This window comes from Carcharodon carcharias, chromosome 2 (genome assembly GCF_017639515.1).
Source record: "Carcharodon carcharias isolate sCarCar2 chromosome 2, sCarCar2.pri, whole genome shotgun sequence".
NCBI classification, from domain to species: domain Eukaryota; kingdom Metazoa; phylum Chordata; class Chondrichthyes; order Lamniformes; family Lamnidae; genus Carcharodon; species Carcharodon carcharias.
The window spans coordinates 214,179,770-214,202,319 of record NC_054468.1 but is presented as its reverse complement, the minus strand read 5'-3'; the positions used below and the strand labels follow the sequence as shown (position 1 = coordinate 214,202,319).

The following is a 22,550-nucleotide window of genomic DNA, read 5'->3' as shown; positions in this document are numbered from 1 at the left end:
ATGGAGCCTGAAAAAGATAAGGAAATTAAATTATCGTAATATAATTACAAATTGTAATGTAATTATAAATGTAATCAAAAATTCATTGAGAATATACAGTGATACTTAAACAGGCATGATCAATGTACAGGTTTGACAGAAATGTTTTACATATACAATTAGTTGCAAACAACAACTTTAAGATTAAACTTTTACTACAATTCTAAAGAGCACTTTAAATGTAGTAAAATAAATTTAACAATCCTCCAGTGAGATTAAAGGCATAGGGTGTGCAATATTGGATAGTCTATGATAACCGTCAACTATATTAAATATAATTTAGCAAACACTTTGCTCTACATGAAACTGGCAATAAACTACCAGTTTAATCCACTCACTGAAGGTGCACCGAGATTTCACTAGTCTGAATTAAATCAAGAATCCCCTCAATATCAATGAGAAGAAAGCATCTGAGGACTCGTTTCGTGAAACATTTCAGACTTCCAATCAAAATTTGATTTGAATAAACATGCATGCTTATACCTGATCCACATATGACAATGAAATAAGGTAAATGATTGATGCCACATCAGTGACATAGTTATAATAAATTAAGCTCCGGTCAATAGGATTTTCTTTAATGTAAACCTAGCTTACTTACCTTTACAATGATATTGAACCTGCAAAATCTGTAATAGCCCTGTTTTGTTTTGCATAGAATTTTCACCTTTATGTCAAGGCTCAGCGGGTGAAAGACTAAATAGTTCCCTACTAAGCAGATCAGGAAGGTCTGAGTCCCTTGTCTGTGCTGAGCTAGCAGATTACAGCCAGGGCAGTACTAGCGAGTACTAACAGGGCTAGGGAATGGAGAAGAAAAAACAAATCAGCCACAGAGAAGTCTGTACCTCATGACAATCCTGTAAACCCCAACGGAAAACAATAGGATAAAGTAAAAAACAGGATTGAGCAAGGGTAGATTGGGGAAAACTATTTCCATTAGTTGGGGAGTCTAGGATTAGGGGGCATAGTCAAAAAATTAGAGCCAGACCTCTCAGGATTGAAATTAGGAAAAATTCTAATGCAAAGGGTGGTAGAAGTTTTGAACTCTCATCTGCAAATGGCAATTGATACTGGATCAATTGTTATTTTCAAAACTGAGATTGATAGCTTTTTGTTAGCAAAAGGTGTAAGGAATAAGGGACAAAGGTGGCTATATGAAGTTAGGTCAGAGATAAGCCAATGGTAGCATTGAATGGTGGAACAGGTTTGAGGGGCTAAATGGTCTATTCCTGTTCCCGTGTTCTTATGTCGTCATATCCTCCTAAATTCACATGAGCATTAGTCACTTGGAAAATGTAATAGAAGTCTGTGGCTGCTTAATGTCAATCGTCGCAGAAGACCTGGTGAGAAGATAATATGGGATTATGTACTTTGTTGTTGATCACTGCAGAAAATGGGGGAATATCGTCCACCTAGAATTTTTTTGTAAAATAATTCACTTTTTATGTCAGGAATATGGTTTTGCATATTATACATGACTCAAAAGGAGAACCTTAGAAACTAATTGAAGAGTTGCTGTTCTTGTGAGTTTAGTTTTACATTTATTTTCTTTCTTCTTCCCCCTCTTCTGTTTACTGTTCTGATCTTTGATACATTTTTTGTAACCGAGCTACTATGGATTTGAATTTTTGAGTTTGTTACTTTGAGCCATGCAATAGAGTCGGCAATAATTCCTTCGCTCCACTCCCATCTGTCACAAGACACTGACTATTATGCGCGTGTATTCAACAGTGAAGGGGGAGATGGCGGCATGGTAGTAATGTCACTGCGCAAGTAATCCAGAGGCCCAGGCTAATGCTCTAGGGACACGGATTCAAATCCTACTATGGCAGCTCATGGAATTTAAAATCAATTAATAAATCTGGAATTGTAAAGCTAGTCTCAGTGCTAGTGACGCTGGTTCACTAATGTCCTTTAGAGAAGAAAATCTGCCATCCTTACCCCTGGTCTAGCCTACATGTGACTCCAGGCCCACAGCAATATGATTGACTACTGCGCTCTGAAATAGCCTACAAATCCATTCAGTTCAAGGGCAATTAGGAATGGGCAACAAATGCTGGCCTTGCCAGCAATGCCCACATCCCACGAAAGAATAAAGGAAGATAGGGAAGACAGTGGACCCTGTATCCCACCGCTTGATGACACCATGTACTGGTGCTTTAACATGTTGTACTTGACCGATAACAAAAGTTAATGCTGTGTAAGCACAAAGACGCTGGGCAGAATTGTCCGGTCCCATTAACGGCAAGCATCATGGCAGGTGTGAGCAGACAATATGGCAAGACGACCAAAAATCAGTTTTAACACCGTTGTAAAACCAGTTTGTGATCATCCGTTCCAGCCAACATTGGCGGGCTGCGTTTCCCACCGCCGCATGTCGGGATCCTAATTTCAATACTTTAGCATTTTATTATAAGCCCTGCTTGCCAGAATCATCCCCCCACGCTGGATCGTCTGAGCGCATCGGCGTGATTGCCCGAAGTGTTTCCCAACTGTACATAAGCAACATGCACCTGGTGAGCTGCACTTTGCTCGGGACTTCGAGGTTAGTTTGCCTACCTTGCTTCGGGCAGCACTCGCAGTCATCAGCACCAGGCTTCGCAGGCAGCACCACATCACTTTTAGTGGAGCAGGTCTCTACCCACCAGACGAGCTGTAAGGCAGGGGCGGCTTTTCAACAACTGCAGGGCTAGGGCTTGCTTAGGGAAGGGGCAGATGTGGCCCCAGGCAAGGGAAGAGGCTGCAGGGCGAGGGCTGTACTGGGTTGTGCAAGTGGCCTGAAGATTGTGAGGGCTGAAGAGGCAATCTCCAGTGGAGATGAGGGTGTGTGTGAGACAGAAAGTGGTGATGTCTGTTGAGCTGGCAGTGAGTGAGATGCCAATGAATGTGTGATGGTCTTGTGAGTGTGAGTTTAGAGTAATGAGATGGTTGCGTTACCCTGGTGGCACGGATGGGATCATTCATCGTCTTTCTGCACTGACTGGCCAACCTCTTGTGTGCAGCATTGGCACTGACCACCACTGCCACTACCTCCCAAGCCAAGTGGTAAGATTGCTGGACCTCCTGGGGCCAGAGTGGGGGGTGGAGGACATCACAGTGGGCCTCCAAAAGGCATTCCAGTGATGAGTCGCAACTTTTCTTGGCTTTTAGTACCACGTCTTCACTGGAGCAGTCATGTCTGCAAGCATTGAGAAATGTGTGTGTGCCTGCTGTTTAGAAATGCCACCCGGAGTGAGGAAATGGTGAGGTAACTGTGTGGCAGATGATTCAGAGGCTGCCCGCCGGCAAGAGGGCATGTTTCCTTTGCCTACATAATTAATGAGTCGAGAAGTGGACAATATGGCGCAAAAATCCACCATTGTGGCCGGCAGGTAAAACGTCATTTTTCACACCTGCAACTGCACTTAGGGCAAATATGGGACAATTCCACCCTTGATGTGAATTTTTTTTACATGAAACCTGATTGTTAACCATCAGTCCTTAAAAAAGAATTCCTAACTTAAAAAACGAATTGCTTTACGCAGCATCTGCGCAAATTGTAGTCAGATTTAATTTTGAGGACATCAGAAACTGGAGATATTAAATTCACTTGCAAACAAGATTATAAATTGAGTAATATGAAGCCGTTACCAACAAAAATTAAGTGGCCTGGGAGCTGGAAGTATTGTCTCTGCTGGGAATAACATGACCGAAGGGGAGCGAAGCCTAAAAGGGAGAAAAAGCATATTCTTAACATGTGTTGCTTAATTCTATTTCTACTAAAATGTATTAAGATGGCTGGTGAAAGTTCCAATGAGCTCCAAGCTATCATTACACGGGTGTGATCCTGATTGTTTTTTCCAGAAATGCAGTCTTTACTGCATGCATAAGTACATAACTTTTATAACATATGAAAAAATGCAGGAAGACCAAAATGTTTTCAGTGTGTAAGACCAATTTAACGGTGCCTCACTATGATTTGTCTTATGAGTTATCAATCAGTATCATATCCTAAAATGGGTCCCAGCCATTTCTCAACATCTTCTGTTCTCATCTGTTTTCTGGCTGCATAATCTTCAACCTGTAAATCAACATCACATTCATATGAATTGCAAAGTTCCAACAATCCATCACATCAACACAAATACAGGTCACTGCCTTGATTTAGATATTGATCTGCATGTTCAAATATTGCATACTTGTACAAGTGGATTCAAAAAATCTGCTTCATAATGTGATTCTGCATTAAGTATATATTTAGTGGTTTTTAAATATAGAATCCAGGTCAAAAAATTCCCTAGATATAAAACGAGACAAATTTAAAACACAAACTGTTGCATTTGTCAGACAGAATAAAATATGGCAAACATTAAGTTTGCCAAAATAGTTTCATGAGGCAGGTTTGGATTTTCCCATTGGTAAGCCCGCTCGCCGATGCATAAAATGACTCGTGGTTACATCAGGCGGAACTCCCGATGTCACCCCGTCCCATTTAAATTTTCAGGAAGGCAGGGGCGCAGCAAAATCAGCTGTGCGCCTGCCCATCTGTCAATGGTCAATTGAGGCCATTGACAGAGTCATTGAAGTAATTAATGGACCAGCCCATCCAACGTTAAGGGCAGGCTGGGAGCCCTGGCGGGCTTCAGAAAAAACATGAAGCCTTATCCACGGGGGGGATGAGGTTTCATGTAGGTTTTTAAAAGTTCAATTAAATCACATGAGGGGACAAGTCAGGGATTTTTTTCTATTTTTAATAATTTGTACAGTAGAGACAATCTTCCTGAGGCCTCAGGGAGATGAGTATGCTCTTTCTTGTGCTTGCGTGAAAGACCACACTCTCGGGTTTAGGAATTCCGCCGCCCCCCCCCCCCGACACACACACACACACACACACACACACACACACACACACACACACACACACACACACACACACACACACACAGAGTGCACAGTGCTTCTGTGCGGATGTCACGGTGGGCGGGCCTTAATTGGCCCGCCTACTTAAAATGGCAGCACGCCCCCAATTGGGGGTGCCGATTGGAGGGGTGCCTCCATGCGCCTGCTCTTCAACTTCGCCCCCCGATGGGGAGGAAAATCCTGCCCATGCAAATCTTTTCTTTGGCTAACTTTCTTAGTTACCTTTATTATAGATGTGTTAAATGGGATATGTTAAATGACAGTAGCATTAAAATAATTTTTTTACATCCTTCCCAATTTTCTCTTCTGAAGGATGATAACTTACCCAAATGACGATTATTGATGTGTGAGCCTCGATGGCTGGTATTAGAAGACTATTCAGTTGTAGGACCATCAAAACTGGGTTTGAACTGCACCAGGCAACAACAAACACACTCGCAGCAGTGTGGTCTGCATGTCTCAACTACTCAAATGATTCACTGAGGAACTTGTAATAACCTAGGATAGCTCAAGAACAGGATTCTTACGCCCTATCACTATAGATTTTATTTTTTTCTAAATGTTGATTTTCTATATTTTTTATTTCCCCTCCCCATTTGTATGTAGGTTTTAACCAATTCACTCACTTCTCCTTCCCTCATAGTGCACCAAGACCAAAATAATAACAAGCAGCGTCCTTTCCTGTACTGCCTGCTCTTTGTTTATCTAGCTTAGTAAAAGTTCCTCAGACAGCTCATCACTTAGTTCTTCCTCTACGGCACCTGTTCAGAGAATTTAGATCTGCTCAGTGCTGTCCCAGTCAGAATGCATTAGAAAATTCAACCCCAAAATCTACATTGACGGATACCCTACTGTATTAAAGCACTGAAACCTTATTGCCCTTGTCAGAAATCATAAGTTTAAGCCTCCCTTTAACAGTTGAACACCTCAGTTTGGCTGACACTTCACTGCAGTGCTTAGAGAGAGTGCTTCATTGTTGGGATTGTTGTATTTTGAACACTGACATTAAACAAAGATCCTGCCTCCCTATTCGGATGAATGCTGTAAGATCTCATGGTACTTCTCAAAAGAAGCACAGTGCCTTTGAGTGCCGTGAACAACATTCTTTCCTTCACCAACATCACTGAAACAGATTAACCAGCCATTCATTGCTGATTTGTTGTGAAATCCTTATATGATTAAATGTCTGCTCGACATCCCTACATAATTTTAAACTAATTGAATACAAAGCGCCTTAGAAGACCTCAGAGATGTATGCAAAGTGCTTCTTTCAAATTAATGTCCAATAACTTTGAAGAAAAGGAAGAAAAAGGCTGACATTTACATAATGCCATTTGTGACCTCCATATCCTAAAGAACTTTACGGTCAATTATGTACTTTTGAAATGTAGTCACTGTTGTAATGTAGAGAAATGTGGCAGCTAATTTATGTATAGTAAGGATCCACAAACACCAATGGGATCATGGTCAGACAATTTGTTTTAATAATATTGGTTGAAGCACAAATGTTGACCAGAACACTAGGTGAATCCCATACTCTCAAAAGTGTATGGGGTATTTATGTCTGCCCTTAAGGTAACGGATGAGCTTCCGGTTTAACATCTCATCTGAAAAACATCACTTGTGACAGTGAAGCACTCCCTCCGTGTTGCACTGATGTGTCAGTCTTGAACATGCTCAAGTAGAAATGATTTAGGAGGAAGCCTTTACAAATGTTAGAGTGGAAGAAGTTCAGTTATATTTATATATAATTTATCTATAACTTTGACAAATAGCCCCAAAAAATTGAAGGAGGTGTTCCAAGTTTGTGTGCTTTGCCCACCAATTTCCACAGATTAAGCAGATTTAGCCTATTAAATACATTTCCTGGAATCAAATGCTTCATAAGTTAACCACCAACCTGTTCCTTAGTAATTTTACCAACAGCAAAATACATAGATTGTGGACTGGAGAAATAAAGTCCGGAGACTGCAGCCGCTGGAGTCATAGCCAAGGATTCAGTCAATGTAATTCCTGAGTAGAAAGTAAAGAGATACCTCTTCAGTCTGATGTCCATGAGGCGTGACAACTAAATATTAAATCGCCACCATTTATTGAATTTAGAGATGAAAGTGCACAAATTCTCTCAAATAATTTAAGAACATGGCATAGTTCTATTTATCTGATCCAGTTAAGGATACTAAATTGGTTCAGATCAATATGCATTGCTGCACCTTCAGCCAGAAGTTCAAACTGAGCAAGGAGGAATAAGCAGTGTTAACAACTGAAAAGTCAAAATTGTAACATAACTGTTGTTCTGTTCTAACAATTCGTAAACCCTCATTTCAATTCCTGCTGAACAACATACCAAATGAAGACTCTCTTTTTATTACCTGTATCCTCTTCAATATTAGCCAGTTTCCACATTGTTATTTTTTCAGTGTGATCAGGTTGGGTTGGGTAACCTGGAGCTGGACGAATTCCCACATATTTGATTCTATGAATGTCGGCAGCATCAAGGCTCTCATCAGGGGAGTAGCCCCAAAATTCCTTACGGACTCTTGCATGCATCTCTTCTGCAAAGGCCTTCAAAGTATGAAAAGAAAATTAAAAATCTCTGCAACATATTTTACAGTGTCCAAGCAGCAAGTCAAACTGTTCATCAGGAATTGATTAAATTGAATGGTATTTTGTCTACAACTTTGTCACAGACAACACTGAGCAACCTGACAATTCAGCAAAGCAACAAATTCTACTTCAATGTTTTGTCCTCCCATCTGAACATCGACCTGTCTGTAATATGCACTTAAAGCCACATCTCACTTATTGTTTACACATCATTTGTAACCATAGTATTTATATGGCTGGTCCAGTAAGATTCTGGGCAACAGTAACCTCCAGGACATTGATTGTGGGGTATTCAGTGATGGTAATGCCATTGAATGTCAAGGGGAGATGGTTAGATTCTCTCCTGTTGGCATTTTATTTGTGTGGCATGAATGTTACTTGCCACTTATCAGCTCAAGCCTGAACATTGTTCAGGTCTTCCTGCTAAAATTCATCCAGCCTCAGGAGGAAAAGATAATTGGAGAAGGAATGATTTAAATTTTTGTAAGTTATCTGGTCCCAATGAGTTTGCTTATTATTTTAATACAGTCATGCTGTAACTCATAAAACTTCCTTTCTAAAGGGCCAAGATCTTCATGTCTTGTGAGTTATGTCATGATGGTGTTTGTATGCCAGTATTTTAACAACACATTTCAATATGACTTAGTGTATCACGTGATTGTAACTAAAAATACTTTGTTAGATGATTTTCATGAGAGGACATTTTGTTTAAAAAAGTTATATTTTTCCCTTAACATTTCCTGTTGATTTTGGAAAAGTTGTAAAATATCACCATGCGCATTATCCTGCAACTTCTTAATAAATCACTGAAAAACGAAGCTGAATTTTAATTTATGCCTTTTAAGACTAAAATAAATTTGTATAAACAGAACACATGTTGATGGCTTGTTCAGAATAAACCACTTGTTACATAGTGACAGTAACTTCAGGTAGAAGATCCTCGGTCCATCTAGTTTCCCTTTCCATATTCCTATGGGGCATTTCCAATAATCTTGGATCCCATTCGTTGACCAGAAGCAGTAAATTGCTTTTTTGAAACTCATTCGGGTTTTTTTTGTTTCAGTACCCATGCCAATAATCTGTTTCACATACTTTTTTTTATTCATTCACGGGATGTGGGCTTCGCTGGCTGGGCCAGCATTTATTGCCCATCCCTAGGTGACCTCAAGAAGGTGGTGGTGGGCTGCCTTCTTGAATCGCTGCAGTCCATGTGGTGTAGGTACACCCATAGGACTGTTAGGGAGGGAGTTTCAGGACCTTGACCCAGCAACAGTGAAGGAACGGTGATATATTTCCAAGTCAGGATGGTGAATGACTTGGAGGGAAACTTCCAGGTGATGGTGTTCCCATCTGTCTGCTGCCCCTGCCCTTCTAGATGGTAGTGGTCATGGGTTTGGAAGGTGCTGTCTAAGGAGCCTTGGTGAATTCCTGCAGTGCATCTTGTAGATGGTACACAATGCTGCTACTGTGCACCAGTGGTGGAGGGAGTGAATGTTTGTGGATGTGGTGACAATTAAGTGGGCTGCTTTGTCCTGGACGGTGTGAAGTTTGTTGAGTGTTGTGGAAGCTGCACTCATCCAGGCAAGTGGGTAGTATTCCATCAAACTCCTGACTTGTGCTTGTAGATAGTGGACAGGCTTTGGGGAGTGAGGAGGCGAGTAACTGGTTGCAGGATTCCTAGCCTCTGATCTGCTCTTGTAGCCACAGTATTTATGTCTAGTCCAGTTTGGTTTCTGGTCAATGGTAACCTCCAGGATGTTGATAGTGGGGGATTCAGTGTAGGTAATTGAATGTCAAGGGGAAATGGTTAGATTCTCTCTTGTTAGAGACGGTCATTGCCTGACACTTGTGTGGAATGAATGTTACTTGTCAGTCCAAGCCTGGATATTATCCAGGTCTTGCTGCATTTGGACATAGACTGCTTCAATATCTGAGGGGTCGCGAATGGTGCTGAACATTGTGCCATTATCAGTGAACGTTCCCAGTTCTGACCTTATGATGGAAGGTCATTGATGAAGCAGCTGAAGGTGGGTGGGCTGAGGACACTACTCTGTGGAACTCCTGCAATGACATCGTGGAGCTGAGATGACTGACCGCCAACAACAAAACTATTTTCCTTTGTGCTCTGCATGACTCCAACCATTGGAGAGTTTTCCCCTTTGATTGCTATTGACTCCAGTTTTGCTAGGGCTCCTTGATGCCACACTCGTTCAAATGCAGTCTTGATTTCAAGGGCAGTCACTCTCACATCAGCTTGGGAGTTCAGCTCTTTGTCCATGTGTGAACTAAGGCTGTAATGAGGTCAGGAGCTGAACTGCCCTGGCGGACCCCAAACTGGGTGTCAGTGAGCTGGTTATTGAGGGCCAAAAACACGTTGGCCAGAATTTACGGGTTGGCGAGTGGGGGCAGGGCCCGCTCGCCGACGCATGGTGACATTGGGCGTGAGTCCCGACATCACTGCGCATCATTCAGATTTTTAGTTTGGTGGGCGCGCACCCGAGTTGGCAGCGCGCCCGCCGAACTGTCAAAGACCTATTAAGGCCATTTAAATATCAATTAAAACATTTAACGTAGCTGCCTGTCCAACCTTAAGGTTGGCGGGCAGGCGAAGAGTCCAGGCGGCCTTCGTATTTATCATGGAACCTCATCCATGGGTGGGATGAGGATTCATGAAAGTATTTAAAGTTATATGAAAATTTTTAATAACATTCATAGACATGTCACAGCTCATGTGACACTTTCAGATGAGGGGACATGTCTTCATTTTTTTTTATTATTAAAATTTTCAGAACTTCAACTAATCCCCCTGAGGCAGGGAGATTTCTGTGCTGATTTCTCCTGGACTCAGGCAGCCCACCCCCACCCGCACAGGGAGCACTCAGCGCTTCCAGGCATGCGTCATGCTGGGTGGGCCTTAATTGGCCTGCCCACGTAAAATGGCAGCACCCAGCCGATCGGGGGCGCTGACTGGCTGCACAACCTCCCCCGACGAAGAAAGTTCTTCCCATTAATTATTGATGGCTTACAGAATAGAGTAAGTTTGTAAATCTTTCTCTGCATTCTGAAATTCTCTTCTTTGATAGCATAAATTCAGCTATTACCCATACCCATCTTTAACAGGATTTCTCTTACAGCCAGACAATGAGTTAGGATCAAACCTAAGATGAAAAACTTAAAAATGTACGCAACTTAACCTTTCAAGGATGGCCAACTCTTACTGTTGAAGTCACAACACAGCTTCTCAAATACAAATTATCCAATATGAAAGTGTTACTTTTCATTAAATGTGTAAATTGGACTGCAAACTCTGGTTAAATATGGTTAATGAATATCAGCCTTACTTCAGCTAGTCTGTCTGCCAAGGCCTTAACCATTATGCTGCTGTAGTCATCACCCTCCTCCTCATACTGTTTGCTCAGCAACTCAGCACCAAAGCATGCCACTGCAAACACACCGATATAATCCAACACGCCAGAGTCACTTGGTGCTATGAAATCGGAGATGCAGCAGTACTTTTCCGTACTAATGGAGTCCTTGTCCACCTGGAAAACATGGAAGTTGAAACAATTGCATTTACTGGCAGTCGACAAAATCATGCTGATGGCTCACAGGGATATTTCCCGACAAGGAAGAACACAATTATACCTTCAACAATTGTGGCACTAGACAGAATAATCATTTACACACATACAGGATGCACTGAGAACTATGCATGCACCCACTACTGGAAGCAATGTGACGCTGGCAATGCAACGTTCATATAATTTACTCCCTGCTTAAGTAATGCAAAAAACCCCCAAAATCTACATTTATGTTTATTGCTTTGTACTTGCATGTTTTCTTTTATTTGTGGGACATGGGCATCACTGGCTAGGCCAGCATTTATTGCCCATCCCTAATTGCCCTTGTTTAGAGGGCATTTTTAAGAGTCAACTACATTATAGTTGTAGGTAGGCCAGACCAGGTAAGGACAGCAGACTTCCTTCCCTAAAGGAAATTAGTGAACCAGATGGGTTTTTGTGACAATTGCCATGGTTTCATGAGACTTATAATTCCATCAGACTTACAATTCCATGTTTTTATTGGATTCAAATTCCACCATCTTCCATGGTGGGATGTGAACCCAGGTCCCCAGAACATTACTGAGTCTCTGGAATACTAATCCAGTGATACTACCACTATGCCACCGCCTCCCCTATGTTTGTTAAATTGCAATCACTCTTTAAGTTTCTTGTTCTACTTTGAAATCAAAGAGATGGCAGTACATCAATGCTCTGTGTGAATTCACTCCCTCAGCTCTCCAGTTCATTCCAGAAGAGTCTCCAACAATAAGAATCTATCCTTAGTACAGGTGCCCCAACAGCATGCTATCATGCTAACTAATGATCAATAAAGAAATCCACCAGAGCCCATTCTCACCCGCTCTCAGCAGCCAATGTTTCAGCTCCACTGCTCAGTGTGGGGAAGAATCTGCTGCATGCCCTTCCCCACCAAACACCACCTCCCCCAACAATACCCCAGGAAATGCAGCATGATTTGGGAAACCCACAGAGAATTAAACTGGTCATGTAGAAGTCAACTGTTCTGGGGAGCAAAATAACAATATATACCGTTGCTCGGGTTTAAAAATCCAAATATGTTAGAACCTTGAATAGAACTTTTAGCCCAAACTTATATGGAATGAGTAATATACCAGCTAATCACTTTTTTGTTGCCAATTTTTTCACCTCTGAAAATTCTGTAATCTTGCTGGGATGTGGGTGTCGTGCAAATACCATTCATCCAAATGCTGTTAATAGTAAGTCTAGACAGTGTGTGCTGACAGTCTATTCAACTGCGGAGGGGAGCAGAACTGAGTTTAATCATGTCCTCACATGTTTTATTTGGACAGGAAAGTGGAGTTGAGGTAGAAGATCAGCCATGAATGTACTGAATGGTAGAACAAGCTCAAGGAGCTAAATGATCTACTCTTGCTGCTATTTCTTATGTTCAAGTGTTAACAACAGGTATCACTGGACAATGATTAGGTGGGAGCCCATTTCTGATTTTTTTTTTCTTTCCTAACCAATGACCCAAGTGAGCTAAAATAGGACAGGCAAGGGATCATATCCAAGATTTACCTGGTTAGCATGCATCGGTACTACACTGGGCAGTGCATTTGCCAACTGAGAAACTGAATATTTTTAACTGACAAGAAAAAGTCGTACCTGTTGCCGTAAACCATAAAACTTAGCCACTGGTTCACCAATGTGGGGCAAAGCATCCTCTGCAAACAAGTGTATGTCATCCCCAACACTTTGAGCTGGCCAGAACCCTATGATTCCTCTGGCCGTTAATCTCTTCTCTTCAATCAGCGTGTACAGCATATTCTGTGCATCTTGAAAAACCTTCTTGGCTTCTTCACCTGCACGTTAATTAACAGGTTATGCCTAATATAAGATAATGCATAAATATTACCCTTTCTCTAGTCAATGCATGGCAACTTCTGGCCTATCCTTGAGACTGCTTGATGTGGCCAATGGATGCAACAAAAAAAACAGATGAAAGCCACCTTTCATGAGAAGATTCGGGCAGCATTGTCTTCAAATTGCAAACTCTGTTGATGGCATCATAACATTACAATCATAAAAAAGTAATGGCAGCTAAAGGTAAAGAAAATAATAGAAAGGAATTTTAACATGAAGTCTTAATTAATTTGGAAAGGTAGTTCTATTGGCACTAACCTACTGTCTTGTCTTTAAAGATTCTGGGATATCCACGATTTGGGTATTTTCCCTTCAGCTGCCAAACATCAAAGAAAGGTTTCCAATCAATATAGCTTATCAGTCTCCGCAGGTCATAAGCTAGAAAGGATTGTGTCCCAATAAAAGTTGGCTTCACTGTAAAAGGAGATAGTTCTGATCACTTTAAAAGCGCATTGAACTTATACTAAGATTTTTAAAAATTATTTTTTTCCAACATACTAGTTGCCCTTCATGTCAGTACTGTCAAGATAATTTACATCATAGTAACTGCTACAGTCAAACGCATTTATCCAGTTTAATTATGTTAAGCCACCCTAAATCAGCTATGTAACCGTATCAAAACTGCACAACAGCCTTGTTTTATACTCACAAGTGATTGGTCAGCAGGGCAACAGAGAGAGAGAGAGAGAGAGAGGATGCCAGATCCTTTGTGAATGCCCAAACAGCTTCGAATCTTGGCTTTAGTCATGGGACCAGAGGGCAGAGGCAGAAAGAGGGAATGTCAAAGGAGAGGTTGGAGAAATGCAGCCTTTTACCATCAAGACGGCAGGAAAATCCAAAATCGGTGTCCTTTTAGGCCTCTTGATAGCCAATTAGAGGGGCACTGACACAGGAATGCCATAACTCAAATTGGGTAATTGTGCGCAGGAATGGAAAAGAGGGACTGGATGACTGGATGTAACGCTCCTCCGCTGGCGGGTTTGAAGGTGAATGTCTTGTTAAATCCAGCGGGCGGTGTGCCTGCCACCTTCCCACTCACCCCTTCCCCCACAATTATACCAGCGGTGGTGGTGGTCAGTCAGTGTGCCCTTCAGTGGGTCAATTAATGCTCACTTAAGGGCCTTATACTGCCATTGCCAGAATTTAACCCGTGGAGAGAGAGAGGGCCATGTCAAACGACCAAACTGGCAGGTTTCCTTGTGTGGGCTGTTGGCAGTTTGCTCTCCCACCATGGACTCTCAAACCCCAGCTCCCTCTCTGAGGCCAGGCAGTCTAGCACATGACAGAACCGCAAACTATATCCCTACTGATCTAGCATCACACGCCTTAAGCGCTGCTGGCCTCTGATTTGCTGGTAGCTCTTTGAGGTGGGACTTCCTGTCCCTGAGGTGCAAATATCCCACCTCCAGTCTACTAACAGCCAATTGGCTGTTAAATGATTAAGGAACAATCAATGTTCCTCTCGGCAAGCTCCCTCCTGACTTTTTAGCTGGAAGCTGGAGGCTGGGCGGGGGGGATTCCAGTGTCTCATATAATTCAGTTCAAGGAGTCATTTTCAATAATTAAAATAAAAATGAGGGCAGTAAAAGTTCTTTTGCACAAAATGGAAAACAATATTTGAAGACAGCCAGGAAAGAAAGTGAGACAGAGCAAAATAACTTGCAACTTTATTTGCATTGCTCACACAACACAAATTCCACAAAATTATTTTAGCAGTGTCTTTCAAAGCTCTTTCAAATTATAGACACTGATACACAAAATAGGGACAATTTTAGTGTTACTTTCTTCGTTTTCCCTGTATTACTCCCAGCTGTGTGGACTGTATTGGTTACAACACATTGCCTGTGTCCCAGAACAACTCTTCCATTAATTTCTCCTGCCTCTTGGTGAGGTATCTCTGGATTCCTGTGGTGCCTTTCACAGACTGAGCTGATGAGAATGCAGTTGCTGTATTAGAGAACCAAAATACTACACCACCAAAAATTCCAATGTTTATTCTAACTGACAAAATATTTCAGACATCTGGTACCAACAGCGCTGTCTGTTCATCTCCCACTAGCCCTAAATTAACTGAGCCGGCTGAGAGAAGTCTTCCCTTTGAAACTTTAGATTCTCATTATTTTAACCGATATTTTAACTTCAAGAGCCTATACATTGGATCCTACTGTGGCTACCACCCTCTATTATAACATTAGCCCAGATCTTCTAATTTCTGGATAGTCAGAGACTGAATGTACGCTGGAAGATTCACTAAGCGACCCTCAGAGGTCCCAATGCACTGGCTCCATGGGATTTGCCCAGGAACTTGCAATGGGCAGTTTCCCACACCCACACTCTCCAAAAAAAAGTCTCCAACTCTGAGTTAGAGTCGGAGACATTGGACGGTTCCAAATAGAGAATTTAGGGCTAGTGGGAGATGAACAGACAGCGCTGTTGGTACCAGATGTCTGAAATATTTTGTCAGTTAGAATAAACATTGGAATTTTTGGTGGTGCAGTATTTTGGTTCTCTAATACAGCAATTGCATTCTCATCAGCTCAGTCTGTGAAAGGCACCACAGGAATCCAGAGATACCTCACCAAGAGGCAGGAGAAATTAATGGAAGAGTTGTTCTGAGACACAGGCAATATGTTGTAACCAATACAGTCCACCACAGCTGGGAGTAATAGAGGGAAAACGAAGAAAGTAACACTAAAATTGTCCCTATTTTGTGTATCAGTGTCTATAATTTGAAAGAGCTTTGAAAGACACTGCTAAAATAATTTTGTGGAATTTGTGTTGTGTGAGCAATGCAAATAAAGTTGCAAGTTATTTTGCTCTGTCTCACTTTCTTTCCTGGCTGTCTTCAAATATTGTTTTCCATTTTGTGCAAAAGAACTTTTACTGCTCTCATTTTTATTTTAATTATTAACCACTTGACTACCCCCTGACCCGAGGTAACCTCACCTGACTAGCATCCAACCTGACACCTCCTCCTGAGCTGACCACCCCAACCCATCTACCCACTCATATACCCTGCCCACCTGCCAACCTATCCAGCTGCCACCCTATCAATCTGCTATCCTACCTCCTTACCTGCTCTCCATAGCTTTGCAAAAAAGTTTGGGGTATTTAAACTCTTTACTTACCAGAATATGGCAGCTAGTGTCATTAAACAGGGACATGGCTTGCCTTCCCTCCAGCACTACAAAGAGACAGTTCCATTTCAGGTAAGCTCCACATTTCTGCAGAAGCCAGAATCAGGAGTCTCGGCCAGAAATGTAGAGCTCTGGCATGGTGCAGAAAATTAGGAATGGAATGGCAATCTGATGGAGATTGCCATTACATACATTTTTGAAACATCCAGATTATTTTAGCAGAAGCAATAACTTCACAAATATATAGTGCCAATTTGTGGCAATGAAACAGTAACCAGACTGTGAATCACTGTGCTGCAGTTAACTCTTCTCTTGCAACCTTAATGATGAACTAATCATCAAGCTGCACTGGACAGTGGTACACACTTGAACTTTCACCCATAATAACATAGCTCAGAATAAGAACAGGACATTTGGATTAGCAGGTCCATGCATTTCATGCAGAAGATCTCTATTACTGGCAACTCTCCATATTGTCTTCCAAACTCCCATGTGGATCAAACAGATCCATTACAATCTCAATATTCCTTAGCCCTCCTCTGTGATAGGCACTTTTATATTCTCAAGAAGATGTGCTGTTCACAGGTACTTCCTTTACTGAACCAAACTCTAACCAAACCATATTAGAAAAATAGAAAACGAAAGGACCAATTTAACCTGGAAGATATCTACATGGTTCCTAATGGTACAATTCTGGAAAAAAAAGGTCCTGTGTCTTTTCTTAAAGTTAGAAATGATGCAAAGAAACGTAAACAAACATAAATTAAAATTCACATTAAAAAGACCTTTGAAATTAATTTCTACAGTACTGACTCAAATCTATCAGTGACAAGAAGAATGTTATTAAATAGACAACTTTTGTTACTACTGACCTGGCTTAGGATGGGAGAGCCAATCTATATGAAATCCTCTAATCCTGGCTTGCTCTAAAGTTAAATATTTTCTGTCCTGCAAACAGTAACATTTCTGATTAATGAACAATCATCTGTGACACTCATCAAACATATCTGATCGCCTCCTCAGCAATAATTGCAGAGGTCAGGATTGTCCAAACCCTTGCAAATATAACATTGTGTGAATGGAGCGAGAATAGAATAATTGGTCCATTAGCTCACTCCTTCCTCAAACTATGTGTAAATTGCTCTAACATGGCCATTTAAATCACCCGAGAGAAAGTTTCTCATAAATATTTATTTTTTTCACTAGCCAAATTCCAAAGTATTTATCCATCCTCATATCTGTACCATTCAATCCAGACCTATTCTCATTCACAGAAAACACTCCTTCCCCTCAGAAAAAGAGAAACTATTATGTCTCAAGTATTTGATGTACAAATCACTTTCTAAACTGACCATTAAAAACTCATAATAATCCTGTCGAATCTCTTCATATTCTTCAGTTACTTCCTCAAAGTAGTCATCCTTCAAGTCATCATCTAAAAGTTGAGAGCACTACGATTGAAAAAACAAGAGAATAATGAGACATACTTCAAGATACAAACTGTTGAAACATTAATGTTCAACGCAGCATAAAAATGACTGCATGAGATACAAGTTCAGAAATAATGAAATTATATTTTACATGTCAATGGCCTGGATTTTCCGGCCCCATCTTGGCGGGACCCACTGCGGGAGTTTCAGCGACCCAACCAAAAGTCCATTGATTTTCAGCAGGACCGGACGATCCTGGTGGTGGGCGGGGGCTGGAAAATTCCGCCCATTGCAAAAGATGGTTTCAAAACATGCAAAATTCTACTGTCTGTCTTACGTTTTAGTACACTTCATTAAAGTTGCTAAATAAGTATGGGGCCTACTATCCAAGCATTGATGTTAAAAATTTAGAGTTGTGAAGTGAAAGCGGCATTATTTGTGTAATAATGAGTTTAGAAGCAAGAACTGAGAAGAGCAGTGCTTGGGAAAGTGAGTTTAGAAACAGGAGGTGAAAGGGGCAGTGTTTGTGTAACAGTGTTTTAGAAAACCATCACTCCAGTGGTTCATGGAGAAGATCAACTCCTAACTTTCTGAATGCAACTAGAGATGTCATAGAGACCATAAAAAGATTTTCATAACCAAGAAGCCTAATGACTGAAACAGCTGGGTGGTGCTCTGAAGGCCACTTCAAAATGGCAATAGCTGGAGTGTATGTTTCCTGAGCAGCAGGTCCAATGACCGTATTTTGAGTCACTACACCATTCATGTAATTTTGGCTAGTTAAAATCGGCCTTACTAATACTTTAATACTAATAGAGTAAACCATCAGTTATAGATAGTAGAGATGACTTGCATTTAGACACCATTGCTTATACATGTTATTGAATTTCAGCTGCACAGATAATGTAGTAATTAGATGAAGAATATCTGCTAAATCCTTCTTATTGCAAAATGAGAAGGTACATAAAATAAGTCAAATAAACAACTCCAAAATGATAAATAATCCTCCAGTCAATGATCAACTAGATGCAAGAGCAATCTTACAGGAACACTTACCACAACAACACTCTTAGAAGCATCTAGAACATGAATTGCAGGTGCACTATACCTTGGTGCAATTTTGACAGCCGTGTGTGTTCTGGAAACAGGAAAAACAATTTAGATGCAACCTATCAAAGTCAATTTAAGGATATGGTAGTTGAGACTCCCACTGGCTTAACTGGTCAAAGCAGTGAGTAGCTGAACCATACAAACTAGGCAGACTCTGACTGTGCAAAGTTTTCAGATATTAGCTGGGGTAGTAGCAAGTAGGTTGAACAACCATAGTAAACATTCCTCTATATAAAACATATATATATATATATATATATATATATATACACACACAAATATATGAAGACTAATTCTGCAGTAGGTGCAAATAGTATGAGATCAAGACTGGAGCATATCAGACTGATCTCACTAAAAGTACGTGGGAAGAAATAAGAAACGTAGTGGACATAAAGCCAGATAATTAAGATACCGTAGGGGAGTAACTGATATGAATAGTGTAAGAAAGAAATATATCACCGTTCCTTCACTGTCGCTGGATCAAAATCCTGGAAAACCCCCACAAACAGCACTGTGGGTGTATCTACATCACTGGACTGCAGCGGTTCAAGGAGGCAGCTCACCACCATCTTCTCCAGAGCAATTAGGAATGGGCAGTAAGTGCTGGCCTAGCCAGCAATGCCCATATTTATTCATTACTTATGAATGAATTAAAAAAAGACATTTATCTACATTAAACAGCAAGTCCAACTGTAATTGTCCTCCCTGATTTGGAAGATTGTGAATGCACATTTGTTAACTAATTTGTCAGCCCCTTGTAGTTTATCCCCTGCAAAGTCGTGTATGAAAGGGGCAGATGGAATGAATTGATGCATTTTCTCTGTTAGGTCTACAAGTTAAAAACAGCTTTATTTCTCGAATTAAAATACTACTAATTCCTCATTCATCGCTCCACAATCCAGCACTATTTTAAAATAAATTCCTTAAAATATACATATATAAATATTTGGAGGGTAGCAAGTCCTTACGATTTGCTGATGAAGAAAGAATAAAACTAAAGGCCACAAATTATGAATTTGCCCAGTTCAAATCTACTATCAAATGTAGTAGACTAAATGCTCAAAAAAGAATGCTACCAGGCTGTAGAAATCAACTCAAGTCTTTGATGGATTGAAGTTAAGACAGGTTGAATAATTGTAAACGAGTAGAAACATTACATAAGCAACAGCTTATTAGTAACAGGTTATTTGGAAATACAAAGTCAGCATCTGTAAAGAACTTTGATGTCAGCCTCTGAGGCATAAGCCATCATCAGAAAAGGCTGCTGAATAAAAATGGTTTGAGATTTCCACCATTTCCATTTTTTTTCTTTTATTATATCACTTAATATGAAGACTTTCACCAGCAGTTCTAGTCATACAGGGTGTCAATAGGTTTTGTCGTTCTGTGCTTCTCTCTGAAAACTATTACTTTGTCAAAATCACAGAAGAACGTATGGCTATCATTTGCATTGAAGAACAAAATATGGACCCAAATGACTAAAAAGTAACCCAGATTACTATGTTTTATTAAGAACTGTTAAAATCTACATACAGGTTTGTATCAGAGAGACTTAGAGTAATACATCTTACAAAAGGTTTGTATGAAAATTGAACGTTTTTTTACCAATTATCTTAACTGATAAGGAGACTATTGTCCTCTATCTGATCTTTTCTTCCCATCACCCACACGGAGGTTAGTGATACTCACACAAAGTAAATGATATATTTTATGAATACAAAGTTGTTCAGATTGGATTGAAGATTGCTTGTAATGAACTTGAAAGAAGAAATGATAAAACTCTATTCTAGCCAGTTACTTACTTTGAAGTTGTTGCTCCACCAATCAGTAAAGGCTTTTTCATACCCAGTCGTTCCATTTCCTTGGCAACATATATCATTTCATCCAAAGATGGTGTGATGAGACCAGACAGTCCAATAATATCTGTCATAAAATGTAAAAGAAAATATTCAGCTGTACACATTTATAATTCTGTTTTTTCAACTAAATCAACACTTGGTCAGATGTGATCCTGATTGGCAGGGATTTGAATTGACAATCTCAGGCACGGAATTGTGCAAAACCATCACGGGGAGACGAGAAAGAGAGAGAAAATTAGAGAAATGTATTTCTGAAACCACTTTTGCGCATTTCCTAGCAGTTGGCTGTGAGGGCACTGCCAGAGGTAAGGCCTGGGGCAAATTAGCTACACAACATTGTGACCTGGAGGGACGCAGTGAGAGAAGGCAGGAGAGAAAATAGCCTGCTTCCAAATGCATTAGAATTCCAATCTTGAGAGAGCCACAGAGGTGGTGAGGAGTTTATATAAAAGGGATGAAGACTAAATAATCTAAATTTAGATGAAAAAATGCTAATTGGTTCTTGAACACCTCCCAGTAAGTTAGTTGTGGAAGGTCCTTGGCAAAAGTTCAGGATCAGCTTCAGGCTCGCATCTTACCCACTGCAACAATGTGCACAGAGAGAAAAATAAAACAGAAACGAACACAGCATGAAGAATTTTTAAAAATCTGTGTCTGTAAATGAATGAGTTTAGCTGCCAAGCCTACTTAATGGAGTCAGGGATATTGTCATTTTTACCTGCTTTATTCTCGATAGCTGCTCGCAGTATCTTATCACATGGAGTCATAACTCCCAGATCAATCACTCTGAAATGAAAATTAAAAAGCATTTTTAAAAATGGATTTATAAGGAATTCATTGAGTTGCAGAATCAAAGCAGAGCTTTGAGAATGAGAATGTTTACTTTCATTAGTCTGGTTAATCCTAACAAGGCACACCATTATGAAGTGCCTGACACTCTATTTAAAGGTCACATCATCTTCTATGGACAATACAATCCACACAGTGATAAAAACAAAAAAACTGCGGATGCTGGAAATCCAAAACAAAAACAGAATTACCTGGAAAAACTCAGCAGGTCTGGCAGCATCGGCGGAGAAGAAAAGAGTTGACGTTTCGAGTCCTCATGACCCTTCGACAGAACTAGTGTTCTGTCCACACAGTGTTCACTGAATTTCTAGCATTAATCCCCAATATCAGGTTCAAAGTTAAAGATAGAATAACCATCTGTAGAAGATTTGGTGTTCAGTTACAAAATTGCAATCAACTGCGTAAGATCACATTGTAATAGGAGCAAAACCCTCATCCTGCTTCAAACTAACAACATTACAACAGAAGGTTTCAAAAGCTGGTATCCTCTACAAATTTTGCCATTAAGTATATTCATTGGAATATACTTAAAAGATTGTTTGGAACTTTTGGAAACTGATTCGATCATTATTGTTTTCTAAATACTTGTACTATCAATATTTTATTATTTATGTTGCTATGGGATTATAAATCCTGTAAATAAATTTGAATAGTAGCTTTAGTTTAAATTATTGGTCTGATAGTGCAACTTTGAAGGAATAGGACTGGATATTGAGCATCCTAATTAATTTCCAGTGCAAAATACCTAACAGGGCAATAATTAATCCAGTAGCACTCTGCTCCTATTTATAATGCACAAAGGTACATTTGGTTGGACAACTACCTTCTGCCCTCCCACCAAATACTTTTAACTTTCAAACAGATGCAAAATGTGAATAAAATTCTGCTCCAATTGATGTAGATTTCTTTAGGAAGTAAACAGACAATATTTTTGGTGTCATAACTAAGTCAACTGCTGTAAAGTCAATGTTGTGATAGTGTGACAATTATGGTTAGACCAAGAGGGTTCTCGACACATCCTTTGTAAGTTTGACAAAAAACTGCAGCGTGTATTTGCCGAAATAGCAATGTCAGATTATTTAAAAAAAAACCACATAAAACAATCTCTTATTTGAAAAGAATTATGACGTTGGAAGAACCAAAACACAGAATTAA

General features: G+C 40.3%; 1 protein-coding gene across 2 annotated transcripts in view; it reads right to left on the bottom strand.

Moving 5' to 3' along the window:
- Positions 1-2,880: 2,880 nt before the first annotated feature.
- Positions 2,881-22,550, bottom strand: part of mtr (5-methyltetrahydrofolate-homocysteine methyltransferase) — an 80,317-nt gene continuing 60,647 nt past the window's right edge. For both annotated transcript variants that reach the window (XM_041173783.1, XM_041173790.1), the window contains 11 exons: positions 21,265-21,332; positions 20,490-20,610; positions 18,634-18,715; positions 17,500-17,598; positions 17,020-17,095; positions 13,269-13,424; positions 12,753-12,949; positions 10,887-11,087; positions 7,311-7,503; positions 6,839-6,951; positions 2,881-4,099 (listed from right to left, as the gene is read on the bottom strand). In XM_041173783.1, the coding sequence (XP_041029717.1) occupies positions 4,013-4,099; positions 6,839-6,951; positions 7,311-7,503; positions 10,887-11,087; positions 12,753-12,949; positions 13,269-13,424; positions 17,020-17,095; positions 17,500-17,598; positions 18,634-18,715; positions 20,490-20,610; positions 21,265-21,332 (1,393 nt within the window). In that variant the 3' untranslated portion in view covers positions 2,881-4,012. The remainder of the gene's footprint in view (positions 4,100-6,838; positions 6,952-7,310; positions 7,504-10,886; positions 11,088-12,752; positions 12,950-13,268; positions 13,425-17,019; positions 17,096-17,499; positions 17,599-18,633; positions 18,716-20,489; positions 20,611-21,264; positions 21,333-22,550) is intronic.